The sequence below is a fragment of the Myxocyprinus asiaticus genome, chromosome 24 (genome assembly GCF_019703515.2).
Source record: "Myxocyprinus asiaticus isolate MX2 ecotype Aquarium Trade chromosome 24, UBuf_Myxa_2, whole genome shotgun sequence".
In the NCBI taxonomy this organism is placed as follows: Eukaryota; Metazoa; Chordata; class Actinopteri; order Cypriniformes; family Catostomidae; genus Myxocyprinus; species Myxocyprinus asiaticus.
Genome location: NC_059367.1, coordinates 34,704,593 through 34,724,885, shown reverse-complemented (window position 1 = coordinate 34,724,885; position 20,293 = coordinate 34,704,593). Strand labels below are relative to the sequence as shown.

The 20,293-nt window shown below is 36.7% G+C and overlaps 1 protein-coding gene across 4 annotated transcripts in view; it reads right to left on the bottom strand.

Moving 5' to 3' along the window:
- LOC127414540 (proprotein convertase subtilisin/kexin type 5-like) overlaps positions 1-20,293 on the bottom strand; it is an 83,908-nt gene that overhangs the window by 21,774 nt on the left and 41,841 nt on the right. Inside the window, exons 13-23 of one of the 4 annotated variants that reach the window (XM_051652642.1) lie at positions 19,965-20,101; positions 19,752-19,877; positions 19,562-19,664; positions 16,395-16,588; positions 14,204-14,288; positions 13,281-13,384; positions 10,466-10,604; positions 9,951-10,066; positions 1,548-1,650; positions 1,293-1,429; positions 913-1,113 (exon numbers count right to left, since the gene is read on the bottom strand). In XM_051652642.1, the coding sequence (XP_051508602.1) occupies positions 913-1,113; positions 1,293-1,429; positions 1,548-1,650; positions 9,951-10,066; positions 10,466-10,604; positions 13,281-13,384; positions 14,204-14,288; positions 16,395-16,588; positions 19,562-19,664; positions 19,752-19,877; positions 19,965-20,101 (1,445 nt within the window). Of the gene's footprint in view, positions 1-912; positions 1,114-1,292; positions 1,430-1,547; positions 1,651-4,818; positions 7,208-8,981; positions 9,484-9,950; positions 10,067-10,465; positions 10,605-13,280; positions 13,385-14,203; positions 14,289-16,394; positions 16,589-19,561; positions 19,665-19,751; positions 19,878-19,964; positions 20,102-20,293 lie in introns of those variants that run through there. The other 3 variants (XM_051652639.1, XM_051652640.1, XM_051652641.1) reach the window with 3 other exon arrangements.

The window sequence follows — 20,293 nt, the reverse complement described above, 5'->3', positions numbered from 1 at the left end:
ATACCTAAAAAACTGAGATCTGGGAATCCCAAAATGTTGAACCATATTTTCAAAGGATCTCAATACTCCACTCTCATATAGGTCACAGAGCGTATTAACCTCCCTCACAAACCACTCTGTCCAGCAGAAAGGGGACTTATTAATTCATAACTCTGTGTTCAGCCAAATGCTTGAGGCAACATTAAAATAAATGTCCAAATTAAACACTCTGGACACTTTTGTCCATACCGCAGGCAAATGCGAGATAACGGGGTGTAACTTATCTTCTCTGATTAGTTTGATGGAAAGGCTTTGCAATGGCGAAATAGGGGCAAGAACTTCCTGTTCAATACAAAACCAGGGAGGGGCTCTCTCAGGTGGAAGTGACCAATGAGCCAAATGTCTGAGACCGAATGCATAATAATAAAACAAAATCTTGGGTAGGCCTAGCCCACCTTTGTCAATCGGCCTATGCAGCTTACTGAAATGTAATCTTGGATGTATACCATTCCAAATGAAGGACTTCACTACGCTATCAAATTGCTTGAAATAAGAGAGGGGGACATCTATAGGGAGAGATTGTAGCAGGTAGTTGAATTTTGGAATACAATTCATTTTAATAACATTAACCTTCCCAATCATCGATAAATGTAATGAAGCCCACCTGCCCACATCGCTCGAAAAACTTTTTATTAAGGGATCAAAATTAACTCTGACTAAATCAGACAAATTTGCTGGGAATAAAATGCCCAAATAATTAATGCCCTGTTTGGGCCCTAATTTGATTTTCCTAAGAACTTGCACCCTACAAAATAAAGTAACCAGAATCCTAATCAGCTGTTTTTTTTTTGTTTTTGTTTTTTTTCCAAAAGGAAAAATAAAAGCCAAGCAAGCAATTAAGAACATTCTAGAGCAGGCAATGATGCAACTGACCCACTCCACACTCCAGTTTGGCACACTTCCCATCTTTGGGGTAGTAGGAGGGGGTGCAGTAGAGACAGTAGCCTGGCGAAGTACACACAGAGCAATACGGAGGGCAGGGATCACATGTTCCCTTCGAGGAATGGTAATAACCCTTTAGACAGCTATCACGACACTCCCCTTCAAAGAGGTACCGCTCCACTCCAAACTTATCTGAATAAAAAAAAAAAATCTCTATTTTAGTACAACAGCACTTTTGCTCATGTGATATTGCTTAAATATCGAGAGCATAATTCTGTATTAAAGTGGTAGCATGGTAGTAACACAAGGCTAGATCCTGTCCCTGTTTTATTCTGTAATATGAAGTGTGAAGACGTTGTGATTGGAGTTACCTTTGCTACAGCGGGTACATTTTTCAGGTCCCTCATCCTCACACTCTTGACATGTGTGATGGCAGCGATGGCACTGTCCATCCCTCTCATATTTCCCTGCATTACATCGGATCATACAACTCCCATCATCAAGATACCTGCCAGATAGTAAACACTTAAATCTCTTCCCAAACAATGGACATCCCCCTGCACTGCAGCATTATTCAACTAGGTACTGTTAGAAACAATTGATTTTTGATGGCATTCCTCTGTCACCTGGTGGATGAGCAGCTGATGCAGTCTTCACTCTCAGGTCCAGTGCACTTGTAACAGTTTGCGTTACAAAGTTCACATTTCCCATGTCTGCTTAAATACTCCCCTGAGTAGACAATACAAAAAACACATCAGCCGAGATTACGGCGTAGATAAACTGCAGATAGCAAATACAAAATTGGGCTCCCACATCTGATGGCCAGTGAATTTGTATGAATTTTCCAGTTGTTGGTGATAATAGGATTTTTTATGTATATTTTTTTTTTTTTTTTTTTTGAGAGAGATTCCATTCAATTCTAGCGTACTAAATATTTTAGAACTGAGCATAACTAGGAAATCTACTGTCACTGAAGAAATTTTATATTATTTTTAAGGATTTATTTCATTTCCATAAATTTTTCAGGCCTGGGAATTAAAACTTTAAAATTCCCTGATATTTCCAGTACCCAATGCTTTTTGTTTTCTTCTACTTTTTTATGTAGCATTTATTGTATATTTATGTATAGCACAATATAGGTAAAACTTGAAGGCATTGTCCTTTCTACGGTGGTGCATCGAAAGTTTGTGTTCTCAACTAGAATGGGAAAAAGTAAAGTTGGAAAAATATTAAAAGCAAGGCAAAACAAAGTGCTTACCTGAGTTCACATGTTGTGAGCTTTAGCATTTATGAAAGGCTTCTGGATGAATGTTTGGCCAGTTGACATTTATGATTGCAGATGACTGAAAGACCATGCACATGCTAGATTCATAAATCAGCACAATTTCAAAGCATGCAAGACCAATTTTTTGGATTAAAACCCATTTAGAATGCACTCAAACAATCTTAGTCTTAGTCAGAGACATTTTGTCAATTTGTGAGCAATGAAAATCCCAAATTTTTTCAATTACAATGAATTTTACACACACAGTTGAATCGGTTTAACTAACCCTAAACCATTTCAGTAACATACACCAACAGGGGACATAAAATCCACTTTTTCAGTGATGCTTAAAGTCAACTATAAAGGTGAAGTGTGTAATTTCCGTCAGTGCCATCACCAGAATTGCATAATAAAGTGTTTCCTTACAAAACAGTTTCCTGAACAATAAATAATATCAGACCAAAGCCAATGTCATCTCTCCTCCATCAGCTGAAGTAGTTTTCTCATTTAAACTGTACGTGTTAAAGGGATAGTTAACCCTAAAATGAAAATTCTCTCATCATTTACTCACCCTCATGCCATCATGACTTTTTCTTCTGCTGAACACAAAGATTTTTAGAAGAATATCTCAGCTCTGTAGGTCCAAACAATGCTAGTGGATGGTGACCAGAACGTTGATACTTCAAAAAGCACATAAAGGCAGCATGAAAGTACTCCTTAAAACTCCAGTGGATTAATCCATGTATTCAGAAGCAATATGACAAGTGTGGATGAGAAACAGATCAACATTTAAGTCCTTTTACATCATCCACACTTATATCGCAGAAGATATTGATTTAACCACTGGAGTTCATATTGATAGCTTCAAAATTTGTCACAATTCACTTGCATTGTAAGGACCTACAGAGCTGAAATATTATTCTAAAAATCTTTGTTTGGGTTCAGCATAACATCCTTTTTTAATATCAGTTCTCCTACCTGCTCAGCAGGTGGCGATATGCACAAAGAATGGGAATCGCCAAAAACAAATGAAAAATATGGAAGTGGAAATTGAAAGTAAAAAAGGACAAATATTGATCTGTTTCTCACCCACAACTATCATATCGCTTTAGGATACATGGATTAAACAGCTGGAGTCTTATCAATGACTTTTAAGCTGCTTTGTGTGATTTCTGGAGCTTAAAAATGTTGGTCACCATTCACTTGCATTGTATGGACCAACAGAGCTGAAATATCCTTCTAAAAATCTTTGTGTTCTGCTGAAGAAAGTCATACACATCTGGGATGGCATGAGGGTGAGAAAATGACGAGAAGTTTTATTTTTGGGTGAACTATCCCTTTATTGCAAATTGCAAAAATACTTGAGAATCACCTTGATATCTGACATAGGATTCTAACATTTAATACTGCAATGTAGAATAGATTTGTACATTTATTTGCCTGAGCAAAACTCCACCTCCTGGTTCTAGACTGTTGGTTGCCAGGGCATTGTTTGCTGGACCAGGTCAAAAGAGTCTCTACTAGGTGTAAATGGGTCTATGATAATTTGGTCCTAGAAGATGCCTATGGGCTTTTTTTATTTTTTATTTTTTTTAACATGTTTTGTTATCAGCCAGATTAAAAGTTCAACAACATTCCACATAATTTAAGGTATCATTCATGTCTGAAGCACAAAAGTGCAACCATACAGTAAATGCTTGGCTTAGGAAGTTAATTAGTTGTCGCGTGCCTGGGAGCTGCAAATATTCTCAACATCTTTTTCCTAATAGAAACGGCCGCAGGTCAAAACAAGGGGGATATTGTCTCTTAGGTCATTGTCACCATCTACAAGTGCTTGTTGCTTCCCTAACACATACAACTTTTGCTCAATCAAATGCTGAATTGTTCTCTTCGAAACAAAAAAGGAGTTTGAAAGCATTTTCACACCAGTACGCCGCAGTAATTCAACACTAAATATTTTTTAAAGGAATATTCTGGGTTCAATACAAGTTGAGCTCAATCAACAGCATTTGTGGCGTAATGTTGATTATCTTTAAAAAAAGCATAAATCTGGGTTACAGTGAGGCACTTACAATGGAAGTGAATGGGGCTAATTCATAAACTTTAAAATACTATTTGAATGAATGAATGTTCACTAATTCACTTACTAACCTTTTCTGTGTAAAGGTATAGCCAATTTTACAACTTCATTGCCATGACAGCATTATGTCAACAGACCCTAAAACAACCATATAAATGACAATTTAAACAACATTACATCTCAAATAATACATGAGTTTTAACTAAATAATTAATGAAAGTGCTTTTATAAAATTATAAGCTTCACATTTCTGCATTTAAACACTCCATTGTAAGTGCTGCACTGTAACCTCTTTTTTTTTTTTTTTTTTTTTTTTTTTTTTTGTGTGTGTGTGTGTTTACAGAGAAGGGACGAGTAAAACTTTTTTTGTGGTAATTGACATAATGCCACAAACGCTGTCCACTGAGATTAACTTGTATTGAACCCAGAATAGTCCTTAAAAAAAATCATCGTATAATCATCTAATTGGTTTTAAAATCAACAGAATTAGTGGCGAATAGTAGTAGCAGCAGCAGTAGTATAAAATAGCATCTAAATGAATAAACAATAGTGGTCTCATTTAATCTCTCTGGAGTCTTTTTATTTTAAAGTTCATTATTAAAAAGATCAGTAAACCATTTGTTTTGTCCAGTCTTCTCTACATAATAAAACATTTTTCTTGGCCCTTGCTACAACAACTCTTCATATAGACTAACTGTTCATGGCAGCTGGTTAAAAAACAAAAATATAAAATAATACAAAAAAAAAATTTGATCATCCATCTCCCCCTTATTTCAATTGAACGCGGGTGCAAAATATATTTTAAGGTTAATAGTGATAAAAATACATATATACATTAAGAGAAAACATTGCCAGAACAGAGTAAATGTAACATTTCAACAGACTGATTCATGTAATCCTATATAACATTAGTTGTTATAACATGTAATGTTGCATGTATCGAGTCCATAGAAACTTAAGATCATACTACAACTTTTTTTTGCGACATGAATACACAAATTAACACGAGGTGGCTGGACAGTCCCATACATAAAACAAAACTCATTTGAACTATGATCATTTATAAATCTTTATCATAAATAAAAGGCTACGTCATCCTAAACCACATCATTCATAAATAACAGACATCGAAATCCCCTTAACATTGAGCAAAAGTGGATAGGTCAAAAATGAATGTAATGAATGTAGAAGTCTAATGTTGTGTAGTACTATTAGTAGAACTAAACTCATAACCTCGTTTCTGACTTGTCCTTAATGTAATATCCTATATCCCCCTCAGGTATTTTTCTCTTCCCAGGATCCTGCAATAAGTACATAAATATGGCCGATGTCATCAATGAAATATGGGTGAGAAAAAAACCTTTTGAAAATTCTAATTCAAATTCATAACGCTTTTTTTCTTGGTACAGAGTCCAAACAATTCCACTACATCAATAGCACCAGTTACGTCTGCAGTAAAAGCTTTTTTAGTGAAATATAGTATTATGCATTATAATCCATCATAACCAACTATCATGAAGACCCAGAATAATGAACTATTTTAGGTGCCCATTAAGGTTGATTAAAATGCAGCAGTTTAAATTTTAATTTGCACTATAAATCAATAGTGCATGATCAGTCCCAAGGGATAAAGTCTGAAATTCCAGATAAGAGTGTTTTAAAGGCTGAACATATGTATGGTGCATGGCTCAAATGTTGGATCATTGTAATACTTTTCTAAATGTCCTGCATTTAACGCAGGTTTCAATGTTTAGGTTTAAAAAAAAAAAAACCTAGCAGAATGTTTCAGATTTATTTCACAGGATTAATATTGTGGTTTATAGTTGGTTTATGAAAGGGAAAGATAAAATAATGCATGTAGAAAAAAGAAAGTTATTTTGAAAACATCTTGAGGGTATATGATGAGACCTGGAAAGACAAAGGATGCTTCGTACCCCATCTTAAGCGCCACGACTAAAACCTGTAATTGCATCATCTTTAGCCCAAATTGATTTGTTATCTTCAGAGTTACACTAACACCTGGTGCGGTTAAGTTTAGATTTCAATAAACCTTAAACTATTTTTTCACTTATGCAATAATGATGAAAAACACTCATGCGCGCACACACACACACACACACACACACGCAAACCACTGTATGAGATTTGAGCCTGAGGTGAAGTATATTTTAACCTGACGTGACAGCAATCAAATCAATCTCTTGCTGCGCCTTTGCGGAATTGCTGTAACTGGCAGGTCATTTAACTTTCAGACAAAAAGACGTCCAAGTTGTGCTTCTATAGTAACAAATGCCTATGTTTCAGGAAATACTTTTTGTACCTCCAGTGTCAAGTTTTAAGTTTTACTGCAGTGAAGAATGGGTGAAACCGTACTCTTCACTTTGCTCAAAGAGGTCTTACTCTTTGAGGTTCTCAGAGAGAGATTTATTCAGAATATGCACAAACTGGCTTTGATCATTTTCATCATACTCAAAACTTGTGGAAAAATTCAAGAAACGCCGCTTCGACACCAAACTCGCTCAGCATGTCTTTCCAAATTGGACCCAAAACAATAAAAAAAAAAAAAAAAAAAAGTAAAAAAATTTGGCATCCATGCTTTGGTCACAAAATACTGACATGTATGATTTGTTGTTTATTACTGATCGCAGTTGTACCACCCTGACAGTTTCTCTCAAACACACAGGCATACACACACGCGCAGAGATAAAGGTAGGTTTGTTGTAGTTCTGGCATCGAGAAACCTCACTGTGCAGTCCCATATTGAAGGCTCTCGACTGGAATATAAATTAGCGGAACATGAGCGGCGAGTGGGGCCGGAAAGTTCCTTCAGCCCATTAGAGAACATGTTCTACAGCAGAGCTGCTGAAGAACCTTCCTCTGGCACAGATTGTTCTTTTTTACAAGCACACAGAAACTTCCCTCAGCCCACGATTCTTCATTTGCTTTCCACAGAGCAGGAAGAGGAGAGAGGAGCAGAGAGAGCACGCAATTGGTCGGCGGACAGGAAATGATGCAGATCAGGTCACAGCGAGAGGTGACGGTAATGTTGTTTTGTTGGTTTTATTTTTTTTATAGATCCAGTTGATTGTTGGAAGGAGGAGGATATCCAGGTGTGATTGGTATCCAGGATGAAAAGATTTGAAGGAAAGATCATTGGGAAGAAAAGGAGAACAAACATTTAGAAAGCGATCAAAGAAAAATTTTAGGTTGCACTTTGAAAGGGATAGTTGACTCAAAAATGAAAATTCTCTTATCATTTACTCACCATCATGTCATCCCAGATGTGTATGACTTTCTTTCTTCTGTTTAACACAAACAAAGATTTTTTAAAGAATATTTCAGCTCTGTAGGTCAATACAATAAAAGTGAATGGTGGCCAGAACTTTGAAGCTCCAAAAAGCACATAAATGCAGCATAAAATAATCCATATGACTTTAGTGGTTAAATCCATGTCTTCAAGCGATAATCGGTTTTGGGTGAGAACAGACTAAAATATACCTTATTTTTCACTATAAATCTTGACATCAGCAGTCTCCTTGGTGATCATGATTTCAAGCTCAATTGCACTTCCTAGCGCCATCTAGCGCTCTGCGCATGCATCAAGCACTACAAAGTGTAATTGATCTTGAAGTCATGATCGTGCCTAGAGACTGCAGTGACAAGATGTGTAGTGAAAAAGGAGTTATATTTTGGTCTGTTCTCACCCAAAATCGATTGGATTGTTTCAGAAGACATGGATTAAACCATTGGAGATTTATGTGCTTTTTGGAGCTTCAAAGTTCTGGCCACTATTCACTTGCATTGTTTGGATCTACAGAGCTGAGATATTCTTCTAAAAATCTAACACATCTGGGATGGCATGAAAGTGAGTAAATGATGAGAGAATTTTCATTTTGGGGTGAACTATCCCTTTAACACAGATAAAGAGTCAAAGGTTGCAAATTGACTGTAATAGATAAAGTCTATTTTAAAATTGTAGCCCACACTGATATTTAAAAATGTCCCAAAAATGAACTTGGGTCACCATTTTAGACTCATCATTTATGAATCACTAGCCAATACAATTACAAGTTCCTTTGAAAATAAACTGGCCTGAAATATTTCTTAAAAGTGAACATGAAAGCACGTTCACAACCCATTTTACTTCTGTAATCTGGCATATTTTAGAATGAAACGGAATATTTAATAATAGGGTGATACTTGATTTCATCCATTGGGCATTGACTGGTTTATGAAAAGTGAAACAGAACAGATGGAAGAAAGAGTTTAAAATTGAGGATTTTTGACATCCACAGAATGTATTATTATTTTTTTTTAACAATGTGCATTGATGAATTGCAGTAAGAAAGTAAAAAAAGATACATTTTGATTTCATGTTGAATTTAAAGCTGCAGTGTGTACTTTCTGCACCACTAGTGGCATTAAAGAGAATTGCAAAAATAATTTCCAAAACAGTTTTCCCCTTGACTGCTATTAGTCAAACAAACAGATAATCCCACCAAAAACTCATGCCGTTGGTTGAGCCAATGTTGCTATATCAAGCTGCTCAAAAAAACAAGGCAATGTCTTGAAAATGGCACTACATCACAGTGTTTATACTTCATCAACCTACGAATGGCTTACTTATACTCTGCACATTAAGATGGGATAATATATATATATATTATATATATATATATATATATATATATATATATATATATATATATCACACACACACACACACCGATCAGCCACAACATTAAAACCACCTGCCTAATATCATGTAGGTCCCCACTCGTGCCGCCAAAACAGCTCTGACCCGTCAAGGCATGGACTCCACAAGGTGTCCTCTGGTATCTGGCACCAAGACGTTAGCAGCAGATCCTTTAAGTCCTGAAGTTGTGAGGTGGGGCCTCCATGGATCTGACTTCTTGATCCAGAACATCCCATAGATGCTCAATTGGATTGAGATCTGGGGAATTTGGAGGCCAAGTTAACACCTTGAACTCTTTGTCATGTTCCTCAAACCATTCATGACCAATTTTTGCAGTTTGGCAGGGTGCATTATCCTGCTAACCTTCACTCCCCACACGCATCAGTGAGCCTTGGGTGCCCATGACCCTGTCGCCGGTTCACCGGTTGGCCTTCCTTGGACCACTTTTGGTAGGTACTAACCACTGCATACCGGGAACACCCCACAAGACCTGCTGTTTTGGAGATGCTCTGACCCAGTCATCTAGCCATCACAATTTGGCCCTTGTCAAAGTCACTCAGATTCTTACGCTTGCCCATTTTTCCTGCTTCCAACACATGAAATTCAAGAACTGACTGTTCACTTGCTGCCTAATATATCCCACCCCTTGACAGGTGCCATTGTAACGAGATAATAAATGTTATTCACTTCACCTTTCAGTGGTTTTAATGTTGTGGCTGATCATTGTATATATACGTATATATTATACTATATATATATGTATATATTAACATAAAAAAAATTACACACAGCAGCTTTAAAGGAATCATAATAATACTCCAAAGCGCAAAATCGAAAACACATGAAACCATAAATTCAAGATTTAATCCCATGCAAAATCTAATACACATTTAGAAATATAAAGGTTGCAGATCAGAAACGTAAGGAGAGAAAACACAAAAACGAAGTGGCAAACATAAATGTAGCAAGGACGAATATACAGTACTCACCATCTTTACATATGGTGCTGACGACACACACACCGTTTTCCAGGTTATATCCGCTAACACATGTGCTACAGTTCCTCTCCCCGGCCCCTGTGCAGACGTAGCAGGTAGGATCACACCTGGAGGCGGAATCACACCAGTCACAAGTCAGATGCCATCATTAAACATTTAAGCAATAGTTCACTCAAAAATGTAACGTGTAGGCCTTCTCACTCTTATATTTTTCTAAAACTCATATGACTTTTTATTTCTGCGGAGCACAGGAGATGATGTTAGGCAGAATGTATGGGACTGATGGCTGCAGTCACCATTCACTTTCATTGCATGGAAAAAAGATGCAATGACATTGAATGGGGACTTAGGCTGTCATTTGACCTAACATTTCCTTTTCATGGAGGAAAGTCAGTCATTCAGGTTTTGAATAAGATGAGGGCGAGTAAATGATGACAGAAGGTTCACTTTTGGGTGAACTATCCCTTTAAGCTTTAAGATTTCATGTTTAGAAATGCACTACTGACTTTTGACAGGATTTGTGGACATCTCCGTTGTCTGTTGTTTGCTCCGCCAAGTAGTATCCCACATTGCAGCTGGAGACGCAGCGCCACTCCTCAAAGTAATAGCCAGAAGCGCACTCATTACATGCTTCCATCCCAGTTCCTGAGCACAGGGAATACCGTCATGTTCCCAAAACAGGAACAGGAGATGCTAGGCTAGCAAACCACAAGTCCTTAGGAATATACAGTAGGCCAACTTGGAATGTATGCAAACACTTATTTATCCAATGCTTTGAAATTTCTTCCTGACTAAATGGTTTCCTCCAAGTATGATCGGAATCTACAAGAACATTAGCAAAAATGTACTACCTACAAGAAGCCAAATAACTCATCTCTTGTAAGGAACAAATTTTAATAAGTATTTGTAGTAAAAAGTAATACCCTTTAACCCTTTAAGCTCTGAGGGTGTTTTTAAAGATTTCCTGTTTCAGTGACATAACCAAAATTAAAGGCTAATAACTCAAAAAAAAAAAAAAAAAAAAAAAAAAAAAGAGGGTCTATTGTTTGGTATCATTGTAACTTTTCACATTTTTCTAATGATATAGATTATGATACATTCTGAAACTCTCAGCCTAAGAAAAAAAAAAAAAGCCTGCATCGAGTCAATTTACTGTCATTACCTTGGCGCCATCTCCTGGTGGCCATATGTAACATTGTGCTTCGTATGGATTATCTAATGATCTATGTATACGATTACATTGTGTGTGGGCTCTTTTGTCAAAAACATTCGTTTGAAAGATAATCGCCTCCTCTAAGTAATGGTATATGATATTTTATGTTCGGTTTATTTTTCGTTAAGTTATAACTGAAAATGCATCATATAAGAAACACCTGTTCACATGAAACGTAAATGTCAAAGACACAGACAAAAATATAGCGAGTAATAGCTAAGTATGAGTAAACAAAATAGGCTGGTTGTATTGTACTCTTTGAGAGCTTTCCAACAACATCTGACACATGGCTATTTGATGAGATTGATGGTTTTACTGATTACAATTATATGTCCATTGCAAAATTAATACATTATCGAAACGGTACACTTCTGATTTGTCTGAAAATTTCAAAGCACTTGTTCAGTTTTGGGAATAATGCATACATGCATTGGAAAGTAGAGCTTCTAAGCTTTAGAAAGATACCGATTTTGTAGGGCTGCACAATTAATTGAAATAAAATCGAAATTGCAATATGACCTCGTGCAACTGTTAAATCGCAAAGGGCTACGATTTAACAATCGCACGAGGAGTCTAGAAACATGCGCTCTTGCTCCATTCTACTATCATTTGTTTATCTCACGAGAGAGCGTGTCGCACTTATTACACTCCCAGCAGCAACAAGTGAAAGCGGGACTAGTTTTACCAACATCCAACAAAATGAAAAGGAAGGAACGTACATATAATAAATCTATATAAAATATTTAGATACTATAATAGAATGCATTGTTAAATGAAATGGTGACAAACTTACCAAAACTTTCACTTTAAGTTTAATTACACCACTGAGTTATCAGATCAACTTCAGTTTGACATTAAGCCTCGTTCTTTAGGACTATCTTATATACAGTAGAGAATAGTTTGTATAAGCCTACTTGTTTTTAAGGCCTAGCCTAAAGAGTAAAATGGAATATTTTGTGTTATTTAATTATTCAACCTTCCAACAGTATTTTTGACAGCAAAAACTAGGCAACAACTATAGTATTACCAACAGGGAAATTCAGTTAACAGTGACATTGAGCAGAAAGCTTACAAATAACCAGTTCTGACAGAGCTGCTGATAAAAAAGTTAAATGAACAGCATCGATCGAAGAAAATTCGAGATGGTATCAGATGTTAAAATCCTGATAGGAGCATCCCTAATAATCAAGTTGACTGGTTTTCAAAAACTAATGATGATGATTAGTGTGCTGAGACCTTGTCACAAAATGGACAAAAACAGGTACACGGTGGATGGTACAATTTGAATATGAAGACAGTGTTTTTTTTCTTTGTTTCATTGTTTATATATTTATTTGTTTGTGGGTGAATTGCAAAAAAGATCTCAGTTTGGTTCTTTTTAAGAGGACTCAAGTGCGAAAACCCCAGTAGCCTTTTGGCAGTTGAATATGTGATTTTTTTTTTGGTCTATCGTAATTGCAGTTCAAATTCCAAAATCGCAATATTTTTCAAAATAATCGCAATATGACTTCTGCAGCCCTTCTATTTTGTGTTGGTCAAGACTGTAGTTATTAATATTTTGACAAAAACAAATTTTTCTCACGGCCCCATCCAAGCTTAAAGGGTTAAAAGTAATTGAAATTACTGCTTGTCTGGTGAGCTTTGCTCACAGTATTGACAAACAATCGGACACAAAATCAGAGCTAACAATACTAACTGTGTTGGATCAATTACATCCAAACTAAGCACTGGTTGTACTGAAAAGACTTCGTAATTAGGCTTAATTTCTGAATGTTGGAGAGAACTGTGTTGACGTAATGGTCTCGGAAGGCACTTCACATTTGTCAATGACATCATTTTCAAAAGAAACATATTGTGCACCCATTGTGCACATTGTGCCTATGATGATTATAGTCAATGTCATAGTTGGATGCACTAGCGGACTAAATGTGCCAACCAAAAAGGGCATAGATCCTTTTAAAAAAGCTAAATGTAATGTCTAATCAGAGTGTCCTCCAGGATTTAGAAGATGGATAAATAAAACCTACTGGAAATTAAATTATATGATTTTCAAAAGGTTGTAAATCTGTAAACCTAGAAAACAAATGTCCTTTAATTCAGGTGTTTACCTGCACAAGTGGCACAAGTCGTGTGGCACTTCTCACATGCCCGTCTGTGCCCATTGTAATAGGTCCCAGGTTCACAGCTCAACTGGCACTTATTCCCCTGTAGACTAGCAGGAATAGAAAGACAAAAGGAAAGAAAGAGGGAGATGGAAAAAAAAAAAAAAGAAAGAAATTATTCAAAAGGGTTCAGCGATGAAGTTAATATTGTCAATACCAAGTTATTACTTCAAGGTAAAGTGTGTAATTTCTGAGCCACGAGCATCACCAAACGGTATTGCAAAAATACTGGCAAAGGTTTTCCAAAATAGCATCCCTAAAATAGCAACGAATATGAATAATTAAAAAGACAACAGAGAGAGTGCAGGTAGAAGATTTCGTCTGTCTGGCCACACTTTTTCATACCTACTGTAGTCTAAACGAGTCTGAAAAGATCAACAAATCTGGATTAAAGTCCACATGAGAGGGTGAAAAACCTTTACAGCAGATTCAGAGAAGTTCTGGAACATATTTCAAAAGCATTCACAGAAAACAGCTGCTGTGCATTACGCCATAATTTGTGCCATGACCTGTTTTTCTTTTCTCTCTTTTTCCACCTCTCTCTCTGGCGTCTCTCTTTTTTATCTAACGTAACAGAGTGGAATAGGAAAAGCCCAACTAGAGTCACTCACTAGAGACTGTATTTCAACATACATCTGAACCTAAGAACTTAACATGTATAACAGGATGTTTCCAGTGATATTTCAACGTTTAGCCAGTGTGGCCTTACTTTGACAGCTCTCGACGTAGAACTAGAAAAGTATTGTCGGAGGTTTGGCTCACTAACAGCATGAGCCCAAGATTCAGACTATATTTCAGATCAAATCTTGGCAAAAGAACATAAAAGGGGGAATATCGTAGTTGCAACAGGATGAATGTGAGGGAATTACCTGAGCCCAGTCTTGCATTCTGTGCAGATGTTGGCCGAGGTGCATTTCTTACAGTTCTCGCTGCATTTCCGGTACATGCTGTAGTCTGCGGCAGCACAAATACAACACAATTAATGCCATTTAAGGGGTAGTTCACCCAAAAATGACAATTCTGACATCATTTACCCACCCTTATCAGGGTTCCCACTCATTTCAAGGCACAATTTTCCAGGACATTTTAAGTGCCCAATGAGTGTAATGTTTTAACACGAGGGGTCATGATGTATGGATTTTTTTTCGGAATTCCGTACTTGACTGTTTAATTAAATATTATCAAAATGGTGTCTAATCAAATGAATTAATCAAAACTTTAATTAAATGAAAATATAATTACTGTAATTAATTTATTTATCAAATGAAGTGTTTTTATACAAAATCCTCAGAGCACAATCCGAAACAACACTGGAGATATTTTTGTCAAATGAAGTGCTGCACAACAGAACATCACAAATGTAAGATATTGCTTTAGTACATTATATTATAATTATTTAATTATAGTAAACATTACGTAAGTAGTACAGAAGTTATATATTTTTGTCTTTTTTTCCTCCATTTCACACGTCCATTTAATCAAACTTTTATTTTGGCGTTTGTGTTTGACACTAGTTTTTGCCTCCGGACAAGCAATTCTCAACATGGCCCAGTATTATTATTAAACCCAAAAAAGCTGTGCTTTAAATTAATATACAGTCCGTATGTGCAACACGCTTCAAAGCGCTCTGCTCTCTGTCATCATAGTGATGATCCTAACGAGGTGTTTTGAGTGTATAAGCAGCCGGCTTCACACATTCATTTTGAAGTGCGCAGCACATGCAGATTAAATTTTTATTCAATTAAATTGCAGAATTTTGTGGTTTTATTAATCACACTAGGACATACCATGATTTAAACTTCATTTATTGTGCATTCAAACATTCACTGTCATTCCGCGTTTTAGAACTAATGCCATTTTTATGACTGTGATTCCGTCCATGTTTTCTGCATTGTGGAAATCATAGGTCCCGATATGTTGTAACTGTGGTATAAGCAGACTCTGATTGTTGAATTATTAAAAATGTATTCACATTTCGAGGTGTAAAGGCCACAACACCACGCTACCACCTCAGGGTGTGAACTCATTTTTAAAACATATTTAGCAGTCCGACCGTTGTCATTGTCTGAAGTTTGAAATTTAAATGTTTTTATAAGTAACAGCACAGCAATATTGGAACAAAAAAAAATTGCCGCTATACCAATACTTAAACTATTTCATCGGATCAAAGTAAAAAATATTTACATGATAAAGCTTTGTTCAAGACAGTCAACCGATGATGTTGTTTTACAATGTGCAACACCCAGCAGTAAAAAAAAAAAAAAACTATACAAATTTCTGGATTTGACACCTATCTAGAGTCCTGATTGTTAACATGTTTACTATACTAAAATATCTTCCAGGACAAAGAATAATTTTCCAAGGTATTTAGGTATTTTTCTCATTTTCCATGACTTTCCCATGAATGGAAAACAACACTGTGAAATTTTAGGTTTTTCCAGATTTTCCAGGACAGGTGGGAACCCTGCCTTATGTCATTACAAACCCATATGACTTTACATTCTTCTGCTAAGATGCATCGTGCCAGGTTTGATGACAATGAAACTAAATGCCTTGTGTTGTTGGCATGTCTCGTACCTGAACGTGATGTGCCAGTAGTCATAATGGTGTTTTTTGTCATTTTTGAAGCTCAACACAGTTCTTCCCCATTTAATTTAGTTGTATGGAAAAGAAAACCAGAGACATTCCATTGTGCCGTCAAACCTAATTACTAAGATCTCAAAAAAATTATGTAGAAAGAGCTTGTACTTCTTAAAGACCCCAAGAAACCACTTGACCAGCACAGTTTTCTGTCCTGTTTTGATGTATTTACTATTGAAACATACTGAAGGGCTTGTCCCTTTTTATAAAGCCAATCTATTTTACGAAAGACAAATAACGTCAATTTAAAAAACATGTATCCGCCAAGTTAATTATGTTATGGTTTAGGAGAACACCAGCATATAGATGGCTTCAAAGCTAACAGGCATGGACTAAAAGCCACAAAACTCAGATTTTGATTAAATGGGCTCTTCAAATTGTAGTAAAAAAAGTAGTAAGATGAAGTGGGAGTTGACTTGCCCCGGTCCAGGTAGAATCCATCAGGACAGGAGCTTATGCAGGTGTTGGCTCCCTCCAGCAGGTACAGCCCCGACCGGCAGGTGGAACACTGATCGCTACGGCTGCCAACACAAGACTCGCATAGCGTAGAGCACTTCTTACAGCGCTTCTTATCGTCCCGGAAAAACCCAGACGGACACTCAGGCACACACGTCCTGAGAGAGACAGACAGACACAGTCAGAAAGAGCCGCATGAGAGCAGAAAAATCAACATCTGGCAGCCATGAAGAAACACTTTCACCAGGAAACAAAGGCAAGAGTCAGAGTCTGTGAAAGCCATCAACTGTAGATGCGAGCACAGCTTGTGTAACCGGGGTTGGAAGAGAGAACATAATGTATTAATGCATTTAAGACATGCACACACACAGGCACGCAGACACACAGCTGTTGTCAGCATTTGCCGCTGTGTTTATACAGAAGTTAATAAATCTGAAACCCTATTGTCTCCAAGTAAAATGATTTAAATTAAAGTACAAGAGATATTAAAACACATATTTTAAGCAATAGCTTTCACACACACATCTTAAAAACTTTCAAAATTCTTCAACCAATTCAAATAAGTGAAAAATATAATCTATATCCACCTTGGTCAAGTGTAATAATTAGTGCTGTCAGTCAATTATAATTTTTAATCCCGATTAATCGCATAATTTTTCATAGTTCATCACAATTGAAAGTGCTGAATTTGACTATAAATATACTTCTTTTCCTGTCAAAATTCATTTCCTTCCTTCTTAGGAAAGAAAACAAAACAATATGTAACAACATAATGCTTTATTAACATTTTCCAAACAAAGCCTTCCACAGTATAAAGATAGAAATGCACTAAAATAGCACCAATTCAAGTAACATTAAACGTTTCCCAAAGTCTAAGTGGGAGTTTAACTGACTGAAAGAACTAGTCCCCACATAGGTTGCATTTTTATTGCAATGGGCATTAAATCTCTTAAACTGTCATCCTCCACAATAAATCCGATGGCAAATCCGCTTTGTTAAAGCAATTGGGAAGCTGCATTCATGATTCGCGTCAGAGCGTCAGCGCCTGCGTCAAGCGTCATTTTGAACTTCACATGAAAAGCGCTTGCAGACAAAAACATCTCATTCTGCATTCTGGTGATAGTTAAGACTTGATGTGCTTATGTGGTAATTAAAATGCGCCTTACATAAGCTGATAAATACTTGATTTCTCTCACAAGTCCCATCTGGGCTTGTTTTGTACATCAAATAGCATTAAGAGGTCCTTTCCCCTTCTTTTTATCACTGACAATGAATCACTGCTGTATGTGTTAGTGATGTTTAGTTCATGAACGATTCGGTCTTTTTGAAAAAAAATCATTTAAGTGAGTGAATCATTTTCGATCACCTCCATACACTGAATCATATTTCTAGTTCATTGACGTCTTTCCCTTTCGAAGCCAATTCGAGCCAATAGCATTTGAGTGCTGGCTGTGAAGGAGTACATCATTGGTTTGACCAACTGAACGAATACACCCCTCACTGAATCAGTTGGTCATTTTGTTCATGAACTAAATTAATAAACTGGTGCACTCATTCGCGAACGAGATGAATGGATCAGTCATCATGAACGAGGATCTGCTGTTCGACTGAACCAAAGGAGCTGCATGTCATTTGTTGAGTTCGTCAATCTCGTTCAACAAGAAAAGGGGCCAGATTAATTAAGAATAAAAGTGAGTGATGACCACCACACATTACAGTGACATAAGAATGAACATAATTGAAACTCTTAATTATTTTGTAGGTTAGTATTGTCTATTTTTGTGTAGCTTAATAAATAGTAATGCTAAGCAGTTCACAGTATGATAGATATGCTTTTTTTGTAATTTGTGTGGAAACGCTTATGATGCTTGAACACTCTGCAGTGCTGAAGTCTCTTAGTACAATTGTAGACACTTAATTAGACTTGTTCTGGTCGTGAATGCTGACTGCTTTTGGTTCAATTTATTTCATTAAAAGATGGTCATTTGGCACCATCTACAAGCACAAAGGCGTAACTTACAGAAATGGTGAATGGACGAATCAATGAACGAATCTTTTGAACAGAATCAAATGAATCGTGTCACTGAAATGAATCAAAATCACCACCACTAGTTTCTGCCCTTCCAAACAGTGTTTATGCTGGTTTATTCTTTAGTACAGTAAATGGATTAAAAATTAATGCGTTAAACTTTTTTAATTGATCGCTGTTATTTTGACAGCTCTACAAATAATACACTTTACTCAATCTGCTTGCAGCATTATTGAAATTACTTTTCACCATCATGTTTTGTTTAAGATTAACTTTCATGTTTGTGGTCTCAGAGATCCCAATGATGTATGTGTAAAAATAATATAAAAACTTTAATAAGCCTCTTATTTTCCCCTCAGACTCATCTAATATGTTTATCTGACCAAATCAAAACCAAGTAAATAGAAATTATTGAAGCTTTATACCTCTGTTTTATCAAAGTAGGCATAGACCTTTCAGAAATGTGACTGCTACAGTATCCATTCTAGTAACATGATTTCTGTTTGGGGTCAATTTGACCCCAGCAAAACCACACTGTACAAAGATACAATAAAACAAATCCCAATAAACAACTGGCAGGAGTGAACTGCTGAAATGTCTACACCAGAATCTTAAGTGATGTCAGTCCGATATAAAACTGAAATTTTGTTTATAATCAGTTCTCATAAGATAAGGGAAAGTCACAAAGCATCAATCTGGTACTTCAATTATATTTTTACTGTTACGAACCATTAAAATGCCAGACCGCAAGAACATGTGGGTTAATACATTAGACAGAAATCACTTTGACAAGTGCCTTTATTAAAGTGCCATTCAGGCCAAACATGTTCTTGCACAAAAAATGCAGTTTTCAGTGTTTTTAAAAGTTGTAGCTCTTTGTAACTGAATGGAAACTAAAAAAAAAAGTGGCACTCCTGTGGTGCCAGTGGTGGATTTAGGCATTGGTGACATGGAAGCTAGAACCGCTACTGAATGGTGCCATGGTCAATGACGTTTGTCTTGCGCATGTATACACAAAAAACAAATTAATAACAGCAGAGATGGACACAACACTTGTTGTGAATGGCCCCTAAAGCTGGAATGACTATGTAAAGCTGTATACCTGGTGTTGTTCTTGAACTTGAGGAAGTAGTGCAGACAAGTGATGCACTGCTGGGGTCCGGGGCCCTCACAGCCATTCTCACCACACTCTGGGTGGCAGGGGCCTAACATAAGAAAACAGAATCTAATGTGCTCAGAAGGTTTACACAGATATTCAGTGATGTGTAGAATGATAATAAAACAACACTCACCACCATACTCCTCACTATACTCATCCTCAGGCTGAGGCTCGGCCAATGAGCGAGGCTTGTCACTGCGGAACGAGTAGGGGTGCACGGAGGTGCCATAAAGCACCAGTGACCACTCTTTCAGCTTGCCTGGAACAATTACAATTCAATGTGTGAGTGCTGAAATCAAGCACTTAGGGTATTAATAGGGTTATGAATGCTGTTTTAAGGAACTACCTGGAGCTTTCTGGCTCCTGAGTTGGGAGGGAGAGTCATAGATTTCTAGTATCCAGTCTCCAGTGGCTTTCTCTCCCCAGCAATGAGTGGTCATGAACTCCCAGTTCTTAAAGCCCTCCATTGAGTGATCGAACAGCCTGTAATAACACTAATTTGATTCGGAGTTTCCACAGTTTTTGACCAATGAATTTTCATGACCTTTTCAGGAGTTTCTGATTACTGGATAAGGATGTTTAAAAATCATTCCGATTCAGACAGATTTGCTAATGAATCAGTCAGATTGATTTGTGAATGAGTTTGACTGATTCATAGAAAAGATTCGCTCACAA